The sequence below is a fragment of the Microtus ochrogaster genome (assembly GCF_000317375.1).
Source record: "Microtus ochrogaster isolate Prairie Vole_2 chromosome 6 unlocalized genomic scaffold, MicOch1.0 chr6_random_2, whole genome shotgun sequence".
In the NCBI taxonomy this organism is placed as follows: Eukaryota; Metazoa; Chordata; class Mammalia; order Rodentia; family Cricetidae; genus Microtus; species Microtus ochrogaster.
The window spans coordinates 146,250-158,449 of NW_004949095.1; the positions used below are offsets into that span (position 1 = coordinate 146,250).

The 12,200-nt window shown below is 38.3% G+C and overlaps 1 protein-coding gene across 2 annotated transcripts in view; it reads left to right on the top strand.

Annotated features, from left to right (window-relative positions):
• Positions 1-12,200, top strand: part of Ivns1abp (influenza virus NS1A binding protein) — a 22,922-nt gene that overhangs the window by 3,019 nt on the left and 7,703 nt on the right. The window contains exons 2-8 of one of the 2 annotated variants that reach the window (XM_005363850.2): positions 3,519-3,734; positions 5,275-5,403; positions 5,847-6,016; positions 6,120-6,195; positions 7,912-8,085; positions 8,939-9,064; positions 9,464-11,045. In XM_005363850.2, coding sequence (XP_005363907.1) covers positions 5,293-5,403; positions 5,847-6,016; positions 6,120-6,195; positions 7,912-8,085; positions 8,939-9,064; positions 9,464-9,472 — 666 coding nt within the window. In that variant the 5' untranslated portion in view covers positions 3,519-3,734; positions 5,275-5,292 and the 3' untranslated portion in view covers positions 9,473-11,045. Of the gene's footprint in view, positions 1-3,518; positions 3,735-5,274; positions 5,404-5,846; positions 6,017-6,119; positions 6,196-7,911; positions 8,086-8,938; positions 9,065-9,463; positions 11,046-12,200 lie in introns of those variants that run through there. The other variant, XM_005363847.3, reaches the window with a different exon arrangement.

Consider the following 12,200-nt stretch of genomic DNA (forward strand, 5'->3'; position numbering starts at 1 on the left):
TTTGTTTTGTTTTTCGAGACAGGGTTTCTCTGTGGTTTTGGAGCCTGTCCTGGAACTAGCTCTTGTAGACCAGGCTGGTCTTGAACTCAGAGATCCGCCTGCCTCTGCCTCCCAAGTGCTAGGATTAAAGGCGTGCGCCACCACCGCCTGGCTCTCACCCAAAAGAATTCTTAGCTTTTTAGTAGTGTGCTCTTATACTGAAGGTTGAGTATCTTCCTTTCTTCTGTTGGCGTTAAAGTATTATTGGTCTACAGAGCAAATTCCAGGACAGGCTCCAAAGCTACTCGAAAAACCAAAAAAAAAAAAAAAAGGTGTGTGTGTGTAGTGTGTGTATACACATATACATACCATACATGATACATTGTAACTGGAGTGATTTCTGCGATTTTATTTAACTTGTAAATGTCAGTGACCACCTTGTTTCTAACCCTCCAACAGTATTCTTTACACTTTGATATCAGCTTGGTCGTCCAACAAGTACCTTAGTGTTAAAACATCCCAAACTGTTCTTTTTCCTTCCTGTTTTCCTCTATGCAATATCTAAAAATGACTTGCTGATAGCCAGATTGATACAGAATCTTCATTTAAGTATCTTGTATCCTATGTTTTCCCAGGTATGCCCCCTCCACACCCCTTCTCAAATACCCTTTCTTGAGTTCTTAATCTGGTGTCCATACTTAGCATTGTTGAAACCTTAAAATAAGTTGGTTACTTCCTCTCCCACCATGTACCATGTGCATCCTGCAATCTACCACCTATTGAAACCAAAATAGCTGCAGTTTCTGGAATGTGTGTGCTGTCACACCTTCCCTTTCCCTTTGCTTGAGCTGTTTTCTCTGCTTTATTTGACCTCAAACAATTGAGGCTGCAAAATTGAGCTAACTCCATTTGTTCTAAGCATTTTATTCCAGGTTGTGTCTGCCATGTTTAGTGTCACAAATGTTTGTAACTCAGTGGTTAAGTGCTTGTCTGATATTCATGGGGCCCTGGGTTTAATCCAGCCCTGGGGCAGGAATTCCTAAATTACTTTATAATTAACTGTCTTGGAAAAAATTATCTTTAAACTTAAATATTGGTGGTTTACCTTGAGCTCTTAGCAATGTTTTGAAATGTGATGTTTCCTTTTGCTTAGTGGAGGGTGGGGAATGCTTTGCGTGCTGTTTTCACAGCTCTGTAAAAACCTGTTGGATTATGCTTCACTTAAGCTAATCTTGTGGGCTGTAGGAACTCTCGAATTCTGAATAGTAAAAGCAAGTCCTCTGACTTCCTTTTCTCGTCCTGACCACACGAAGGAACTTGAATGTGTTTAGCAGTATATATTCCTTTTGACCCCAATTTCAGTCTTAAAAATAGACTAGTTCAAACTGTTTTACAAAACAAAGTAAGTTTTATATTATTACATGACTTTGGAATGCTTGAGCCTTGGTTTGGCTTTTGAAAGACAAAACTTATCTCTGTTTTTAGATGTGATTAGTTATTGTGCATGAACTTTATATACAAAATAAGAAATGTGAAACTTGATACTTTGTTTTTTAAAAATTTTATGTGTGAATGTTTTGCCTGCATTTATTTATGCACTCCATAGGGAACGCCTGATGTCCAGAATCCAGAAGGCATCTGATACACCCCAGTTTACCTCCATTAAAGTGAATATGAACTTTCATAAACAAGTTTGCATTAATTGAAATATCATTAGGACTTGAGCTAGCTTTTAAATCAAATGCAGTTGTAATGTTTGGTAGATGGTGACAAAGGTGGAGTTCATATTAAGGTTTTTCCCTGAGTCTCACTTAGCCCTAGGCTGGCCTTGAAACTCACTGCCTAACTCAAGCTGGCTTTGAACTGTTAATCCTCCCATTTCATTCCAAGTACTAGCTATCATGCCCATCTCTTATGTTAAGATCTTAATAGGTAAAAAGTTGGACACTAAATAAAAAGGCCTTATTCTTTCACAAAATTCAAAATGACACTGTACAAGTGCTTATGCCAGAATTACCTCAAAAATTCTCTACTAAGTTTTCTCTTTAATGACTATAGTAATTTTAGTGCCCCCTTCCATAAATCTAAGCTAGACCATCCAAATAACTGTCAAAATAATAAACACTGATCCAGAAGTTGACTCTTTGAGAGGACCCAGGATCAATTACTATCATCCGTGTGTCTGGTCACATGTCTGTAATTCCAGTTCCAGCATACTGACTGCCTCCTTCTGGCCTCTGAGGTCACTGCACACATTGTACATTGACATGCTGGCAAAACAAACTACACATAAAATAAAAAGATAAAATCTTACAGTCAAATTTAAAGAATAATAAACATGTATTTTATTCTTGGTTAGATCAAAACAAGTTTTCAGACATACACTGAGTAAAACTAATTCAAATTTAAAATGTTTATAAATCTCAGGTGTTCTCTGTGTGCATGGGGGATGGGATTACCTGTTTTCAGAGAACTTTTGTTAAACTAGCTTCATAAGAAAGGGTAGAAATTGTAAAGAAGATATCAACATTATAAGATGGTATGACAGTTTGGTCTAGTTTGTTTTTAAGACAGTCTCATGCAACATAGGCTGGCATCAAAAATGAACAGGGCAAGCCTGATGGTGGTGGCGCACGCCTTTAATCCCGGCATTGGGAAGCAGAGCCAGGAGGATCTCTGAGTTCGGGAACTGCCTGGTCTACAGAGCAAGTTCTAGAACAGCCAAGGCTACAGAGAAACCCTAAATCAAAAACAAACAAGGCAGAGGATTTGCCTGGAAGCAGAGCACAGAACAGATAATTCTCGACAGTCATGCATACCTTCAGAGAAGGTTCTGAGTGTGAAGACTGGGAACACTGCTTCCTAGATCTAGGGAGTTGGCAAAGGCTCCATGGCTAGAAGAGCTCATCTGTCAGGGATTGGTTGTCTGTCTTAAGAGTTTTCCAGGTAGAGAGGGAACTTGAAACAGAGGCAGGGGTGAAATGGCAAGCACTTTGGAGAACAGGGTAAGTCTGGCTTGTGTGTGTCTGGGATTAGTGCCCAAAAGTGATTTCTTGACTGCTAAAGCAGACATCTCCTGTTTGCATATTACATGTTAGCTGGAATCTGATAGTAAAGATTTTTAGAGTTTATATTTGTCCTTTATTTCTCAAGCTAGCCTATCCCTCTTGAACAATAAGAGAGGATTTTTTTTTGAGAGAGACAGACAGACAGACAGGTTGTTTCTCTGTAACTTTGGAACCAGTCCTGGAACTAGCTTTTGTAAACCAGGCTGGCCTTGAACTCACAGAGATCCAAGTGCTGGGATTAAAGGCGTGTGCCACCACTGCCTGGCCTGAGAAAGGATTTTTAAGAAAAAAAAATCATTTTTGAGTATTTGCATGTTAAATGAAAAGGAATTGTTTGTGTGTAGTTTGATTTTTTTTTTAAATATAGTGTGAATTTATTTTGCCATTTACTTTGTATGATATGTTGTTCTGTCTAGATGAATGGCAGACTGATTCCTGTGAATATCTAACTTACATATGCTATTGTTACAGATTATGATGCATGATTATCACAGAAGAAATTCATGTCTATAGCTTTTAAGGACTTGATTACATCATTTTCAAGCCTGATAGTTTTGGAACCACCATTAAAGCGTAAGACATCTACCTTCACACAACCACCTCTCTGCATACCTTAACGAAGTGCTTTGTTTCAACACTTCTTTGTCTTGGATCATTTGCATCCCCATCTCTCATCAGTAATAGTTGGTAAGTGAATATTCTGGATGTCTAGCATTAACAGTGTTTGAGGGGCGGGCAGGGCTTGTGAGCTGGTTCTTTGGGAAAAGGCACTTTTTGCACAAGCCTGGCAACCTGAGTTTGATCCCTGGACTCAGGTAAAGGTGGAAAGAAAGAATGGATTAAACAAAGTTGCCGTTGACTTATATACACTGGGGCTGGGGCATGTTTTTCCCCCCACATAATATATTATATTAATATGTATAGTTATAATATGTATTTTTTATATATATATATATATATATATATATATATATATTAAGACACAGGCTTTCCAAAACTGTACTGAGTATAGAATCACCTCTCTTAATGTTTAAAGGGGCAGAGAAGTTCCTAATCATTTAACTAAGAAAACATTAAAAACATTTATTATAGTGTGTGCATACATGCGAGTGACAGAGTGAGTGAGTGGTAGGTGGAGTGTTGAGGTCAGAAGACAAGTAAAGAGAGTTTCCTTTTTCCATATGGGTCCTGGGGGGTTAAATTCAAGTCATCAGGCTTGGTTCTAAGCACCTTTACCTTTTTAGCCATCTTGTAGGCACCTGAAAAGTATTTTTACCATTTTTTTAAAAAAAATAAAATATAAATATTATTCTTTTCTCTTTCCTCCATTAGTTTTCCTTTCTGTAAACTATTTTGACTTTAAAGTTGCCTTAAACTGAAGCCTCAAAGCATGCTACTACTTTTTGTGGTGTTTTATGTAGTCACTAGTTTTATAAGCTAGGTCGAAAAACATTTTTGAGGACATTAGGGTAGAGGTGTAGCTCAGTGGAAGTGCCTGATTAGCATATTTGAGGCCCTAGGTTCTGTTTCCAGGGTTATGTCTGGGAAATGGTATCTTTACAAAGGTTTTGCGAGGAGTAGGAGCATACAATCCCATCCTCTGGTAAAGGGAGGGGGATTGAGGAGGTCAGGGCCAGTCCCAAGTGCATTCTGAATTTAAGCAAGACTGAACTGTATGAGATGTAGCAAAAAAATGAACATTGATTTCTTTTTATCTGAGAGTAAAGGAAGGACAGCAGCCAAGTCCAGAAGAGTCTATGTTCACTCTTAAGTCACTCGTCTATAGGTTTTGGCAGGACAACGTTCATTCTCCTCCTTTAGAAGGAATGCATGTCAGGCCTGACTGTTGATGTTCACTGCTGTGAGGACGTTTAAGACCTCGGGTCAGAGTCAGGGCAAAGCTTGAGCACCCTGAACCAGTGTTGTGTTTCAGCCAGGTTTTTCTGTGGTGAATTTTTTGGTGTGTTGGTAAGAGAATTTGGGTATAAAGATAATGTTTTATGTTTGAAAACACACACACACACACACACACACACACACACACACACACACATTATTCTTGAAACAGGGTCTCACGTGTAACCTGGCTGGCATTGAACTCCTTGTGCAGACCAGACCAATCTGAAATTCCAGTATCTACCTGCTTCTTTGCCTCCCTGACTGAAAATAAAATTTAAAAAAAAAAACTATTTACATGTAAAATAATTAGCTTTTTTTTCCTGTTTAGCCAAATTTATAAGGAAAAATGATTCCCAATGGATATTTGATGTTTGAAGATGAAAATTTTATTGAATCTTCTGTTGCCAAATTAAATGCCCTAAGGAAAAGTGGGCAGTTCTGTGATGTTCGACTTCAGGTATTTAAACTCAATTTATTATTTTTTGTTACTAAAAAGGTGAACTTCAAAAAAGCCGTAAGTTAGACTTTCCCCTCTAAGCAGGCATTTAATGAGATGAATAGGTTGTTTTTGAGATTTTACTTTTTCTTTTATATGTATGGGTGTTTTGCCTGTGTGTGTGTATGTCTTTGTACCATATATGTACAGTGCCCGAGGAGGTGAAGAGGATGTAGGATTCCCAGGAACTGGAATTACGGATGGTTGTGAGCCATCGTGTGGGTGCTGGTCCTCAGGAAGAGCAGCCAGTGTGCTCTTAACTGTTGAGATATTTTTCCAGCTGTGAGATGACTTTTTTAAAGACTGTTTTAACTAGAAATAGGAGACAGGGGAAGCTAGTATGTTAATTAGCTAGAGGAGTATATAGTCCACAAGACTTCTCACTTCAGTTTTCCCTATTTCAGGTCTGTGGTCATGAGATGTTAGCACACAGGGCTGTCCTGGCTTGCTGCAGCCCGTATCTGTTTGAAATCTTTAATAGTGACAGTGACCCTCATGGAGTTTCTCACGTGAAGTTGGATGATCTCAATCCAGAAGCTGTTGAAGTCTTGCTGAATTATGCATACACTGCTCAGTAAGTACCTTCAAATGGACCAGAAAATCAGAGAATAGAAAGATCCTGAATTTTAAAGCGTTGGTATTACAACTTTTATTTAAAGACTTTTTTGTTTTTAAAGGTTGAAAGCTGATAAAGAGTTGGTAAAAGATGTTTATTCTGCAGCAAAGAAGTTGAAGATGGACCGAGTAAAGCAGGTAGACTATTAGAAGTTGTGGCCGTAGTAGACTAGAAGGATGTTCTGTGGGGTTAGAATGTAGAAATTTTCTGAAAATATTTTATTGGACTGTGAAAAAAATTTTACTAAGAATTTGGAAATTCTGTCCCTTCCCCTCTTAACTGAGTATGTTGTTTTGATGCTTAGGATTTCATAATGTAGAAATGATCACCTGCCTCTTGACTGCAGTTTTCTCTGGCATAATGGCAACGCCAGAGTCTTTCTCAATGAATTTTCCACTCAATTTTTTGTGTTTAAACTACTTGTATGTTTTTTGTGATGATGACATAGTATTGGGAAATCAAATTAGACAAAATGCTATATCTCTTCTACAATGGGTATATTTATTTTTGACAGTATATAAAATAGCATTACTTGTAATAAAAGGTTATTACACAGAACTATATAGCTTGGCCTTAACATGAACCTTTCTGGCTTGAGCATAGTCTGAGATCAGTTTCAAGATTTTATGTTCACCCCACAGCAATGCAAAATCTGTTGTGGAATTAAACTGGTATTGACAGTATCTGATGGCATGAGTTAATGTGTGTGTATGTTCTACACACATGTGAGAAGGTGCCTGCAGAGACCAGAAGACAGTGAATCCCCAAGAGCTAGAGCTACCAATGACTGTGTTACGTGCCTTATTTGGGTGCTGGAAACAAAGCACAGAGCTCTTGTAAAAGCAGCAAGTACTCTTACCCACCGAGCCATCTCTCTAGCACCCCCAGTCACTGGAATAAGGGCCAGCAAACCAATTAATTTCTTAAAGGACCAGTGTTTTTTTTTTTCCTAAAAGTTTTATGAAGAATAGCTATGTAGATTCAATATATTATCTATGCTTTGTAGTCACTGACAAGAGCTACAGTGTGACAGACAAAATGGCTGGCCCACAGCCTAAAGCACATGTTGCTTTTGCAGAGGATTCATGTTCAGTTGGTTCTGAGCACACACAAGATGGCTCATAACCATCTGTAAATCTGGTTCCAGAGGTTTTTATAATGCCCTCTTCAGGCAAGCAAACATACACGCAGGCAAAACATCCATACACATAAAATGAAAATAAATCTTTTTTAAAAAAGAATCCTATGATTAGGCCAGCAAGGTGGCTCAGGAGGTAAAGGTACCTGCTTTGTCAAGCATCGGTGACCTGATTTCTAACCCATGCAAAAAGTAGAAGCAGGGAACCCATCCACACAGTTGTCTTCTGATCTCCATGCATGTACCACTTCATAAATGCACACACATACACCCGTAGAATAAATCTTAGTCAAAATCCCATGATGCACATGTGGTTTCACATTGCAGCTTCTTCCTAATACAGATGTTCTTTTTCCAAAATTATTTCCTGATTCTCTTCCCTTCTGCTATATTACTTGTGTGCTGAACAATCAGCTTCTCTACTGTTGTGCCCACTTACATCTAGCCTTCCAGAGAGCCGTATGTGGCTGCTACTGTTGAAAACACCCAGAACCTGCTCTGCATTTGCCACATCTGCTGTTACACATTCTTATGTGGTGTCTTTACCATACTCATATCGTTTGTACATGTGCTGTCCCGTGGTTAAGTTCAATGCTATCCCATTGTTTAGTTTGATTTCTGACTCATCTTTGTATTTCATGTGGTGTTTACATATTGACATTAAATATTCAATAAACTATGCAAATGGCACATCTATCTGTATTTCTTTTCCAAGGTCTGTGGGGATTATCTACTATCTAGAATGGATGTTACTAGCTGCATCTCTTACCGAAATTTTGCAAGTTGTATGGGAGACTCCCGTTTGTTGAATAAGGTTGATGCTTACATTCAGGAGCATTTGTTACAAATTTCAGAAGAGGAGGAATTTCTTAAGCTTCCGAGACTAAAGGTAAGGAGCAGGCCAGATACAATACAGATAGATTGATATTCAATAGCTGCAGACACAGTCTTTGTCAAGTGAATAAGGGTTACAATAATGCTGATAACATTTTAGTGGTTGTTACTCTTAGTGTAATGAGTTTCTGCTTCCCAGTTTGTTTACTTCCTTTATGTAGGCTTACTGATTTTCCTGCAAATTAGAGACAATTTATGGAATGCAGCTTTTTTTAATACAATATTTTTTTCTTTTTTAATACTTTTTTATTGATGTTTATTGAGCTCTACATTTTTCTCTGCTCCCTGCCCTGCCTCTCCCCTCCCTCCTTCAAATCCTCCCCCAAGGTCCCATGCTCCCAATTTACACAGGAGATCTTGTCTTTTTCTGCTTTCTACTTCCCATGTAGATTAGATCTATGTATGTCTCTCTTAGTGTCTGCATTGTTGTCTAAGTTCTATGGGATTGTGGTTTGTAGGCTGGCTTTCTTTGGTTTATGTTTAAAAACCACCAATGAGTGAGTACAATACAATATTTTTGAGAATTTTTTTAAAAGCATACAATATATTTTAACATTCACTCCCAGGTCCACACTTAACTTTATATCCTCTCAAATATTTTTTTTTTTTTTTGGCCCTGTTTGTGCTATTAGTGATGGGTGTGGGGCCATCCCACAGCCTAAGAGGAACCTCCATCCCCAGAAACCATCAGCTGTTGGTAGCTCATAAACTAGTGGTGGAACTCCTGAACCTTGCTCCACTGCCCTAGGAATACAGCTTTTATTATGAAACTGAGCCTCTGAAGCTCAGAACTAGAATTTCAAAGCTGATGTGAATGTCACTAGTTTTTGTTTTATTTATAATTCTAGTTGGAGGTATTGCTTGAAGATAATGTCTGCTTGCCCAGCAATGGCAAATTGTATACAAAGGTAATCAACTGGGTGCAGCGTAGCATCTGGGAGAATGGAGACAGCCTGGAAGAGCTCATGGAAGAGGTTAGTTTTAAAGTAAATGGGACCCAACAGTTCTTACAAATTATTTTTGCTATAACATGAAGGATTCCCTTTCACTTTTATTTTATAACCATGACCCTAAAGAATTTAAATTTTGCTATAGGTACCCCTAAGCTGAGAAACAGGGGGGGTGTCCAGGTGAGCTGAATGAACCGTTCAGTTTGGTTTTCTGCTTTTCTTTTTTTTTTTTCCTTTTTTTTCTTTGCTTATTATGTGCTGTTAACTTTCTTTAAAGTAGCATGTAACTTGCTTTAGAAATGGGAAGTGGTACTGACATTTTCTGTAGATTCTTAATTTTTCTTCACAGGTTTTTGCTTTAAGTATGACAAGTAGGTAAAGTTTCTAATGGTTGTTCCTCCCCATTGGTTTATCTCCCCATAGGTTTATTAACAAAACTAGGATCCCCAAGACTGAAGAGCCAAGAAGAAACCTCGAGTGTATTGACACGTAAAGAAGCAGCAGTCCTGCCCCATTTCTCCTAAGAAAAGTCCGCTGTGGGCAGAGGACGATGATGATTTAATGGTGTTTACTCCTTTACAGGGTTCTTACTCTAAAGCTTTGTGGTTTTCAATGGTGTTGTTCATACATACAGTCAATTAACTTGGGGCTACTTTTTAAAATACATAAAATTTGATGGAAAAGTTGGGACTAGTCCATGTGATGGTTGGAGCAGTGGAGTGTATCATTCCACAGAAGCCAGCCATGTTCAGTAAAGTGTATCTACTCTGTTAGGCCTCAGTCACTACCATTACTGCATTCTAAAAAGGCTAGCAGGTGCTCTTTCAATTCTGTGCCTTCCCACGTGGGAATCAGATGCATTGGTCATGTATTTGCATCTGTGGAGGAAGATTGCAACTTGCATTTGTTTCTTTATGTGTTTTTCTTGATATTACCTACAGGAGAGAAGTACATTTATTCAAACCATGCCATTTATCTCCAGAGGTGTAAACTATTTAATGTTTTATTGTAAATATGTATATTTAAGAATATATGTGTTGTACTATGCCTTTTTTTTCTTAATGTCATATAATAGAAGCTATGAAAACAATGAAGATTTCTTTCAAGCCAATCAAGCCAAGGACTCTCCAGCCAGTATTAGAAGATTTTGTATTTGATTTTGATTTTTTTTGTTTTGTTTTGTTTTTGTTTTGCTTTTTACATTTTTACCACCATGACATGTGTTTTTCTTTACTTCGGGATCCTGCCAGAGTAAGATGTCAAGAAGCACACTGGAGGTTACCTTGAGGCGATTGTAATCTGCATACTAGCGAGTAGCCATGGTGACAGTAGCCACATGGGTGTTCTGTTGCTGTTTTGCAGGTTCAAACCTTGTACTACTCAGCTGATCACAAGCTGCTTGATGGGAACCCACTAGATGGACAGGCTGAGGTGTTTGGCAGTGATGATGACCACATTCAGTTTGTGCAGGTACACATTGCACAGTCTGCGGTAACCTCAGGTTAAAATTAAACTGGAAAATTTTATAGCTTTCTTAAATTTTCCTTAAAGGAAAGTGGACTAATTTCATTGTTATAACTGGACAGAGACATTTTGGGGGGGAAACAAGCATATTTTACAGCTTTCAGCATCTTTGCCACACCAGTAGACGCTAACTCAGCAAATTAGATAAACCCATTTACACCTTTGCTCTCAAAATACAGTTCACGACTAGTAATAAGAACAGTAAAAATGAAGCACTATATTAGGTTTTTGTTATTTTGATTAGATTTTTTTTTTAAAGTTGTTTATAATACGCATGACTAATAGAACCAGTTTTAAAAACAAAGTAGTCTTAGATTTCAATGGCTGTGAAAGAAATTTTGACTATTTTCTTTAATTACTAAACTCATGAAATAGAAATGGTATCATGATTTATAATGTTAAGTTTATACAATGTTGATCAAGTGTTACAATGTGACCTGGATGTTTCTTGGGCAAAATGTATTAAAACAGTATAGTTCCATTGTGCTGATTGAGTTACTTTTGTAACCTTTTATTAAACACATATTTAATTCAAATTCCTTTTTAACAATAGAGAACAAACATCTGAGGTATATGAACAATTTTAACTTATGGACACTGACAGTATAAAGAAAAGTAACGCCTTTGATTGTTTTTGTGTGTTGGAGATGAAATCCAGTACCCTGCATATACTTCGCCTTCCAACACTGAGGAACACACCAGCAGCTCCATAAATTGTGAATGTCACAGTGAGCTAGTCAGTAAACTATGCTCTTATAAAGAATAGAATTCTAGTGTCCCAGACAGCTCTTTCCTCTTACCTCTTTTCAGTCACCACCCTATACTGTCCAAAGAAAGACAGTATCCTACCTTGGGACACAAACATAATTTGCCTGTTTGGAATTTTTATTAAGCAGTCATGCTATGTGCATTCCTTGTATTTGGCTTTAGCTCAGCATTGTGAAGGGATATGCTAGAGAGTAAACCTGAATCACAGAGTATTTCCTTTACAAGTTGGGTCAGTGCTAATGGAGTGACTTGTGTGCTTGTTAGTAGATGGTAGCTGTCTGGTATCCTGTGGTAGCAGTAGTTATTTCTAAAGAATTTGGGGACTTGAGTTAGCCAAAAGCTCTGTTTGTGTTTGTACTTGGAGCATCTGGGGTTGTTTTCTCTGTTAACTGTAAACAGTGTAAGTGAACACTTAGAAAAGTAGATTTTCTAATGGCAGAAGAGTAAATGTCAGTCAGCGACAGGTTATGATGCCTAGTGTGAGTCCATAGCATATGTAGCTTCTGTTCCAGCACCTTACCAAGGTGGGAAAACATAGTCTGAGAAAAGGCGTCTGCCATGAGAAGGCCTGAAGGTGGACCTGAGGTGGAGGGCAACATGTAGAGCAGGTTTAGGATTTAGAGGCTTTGTCTTAGAGAAGCAGATAAAAGATTATCTGCACAAGGGTGCTGCTCGTGGGGTGGCGGTCTAGACTGGAAAGTAAGCCTGTACAACTGGTGCTTTTTCCTGTAGGTGGCAAAAGAGTTATTTTGTTTTTGTTTTTAATTTTACTTTAGCCGGGCGGTGGTGGTGCACGCCTTTAATCCCAGCACTTGGGAGGCAGAGGCAGGCGGATCTCTGTGAGTTCGAGGCCAGCCTGGTCTACAAG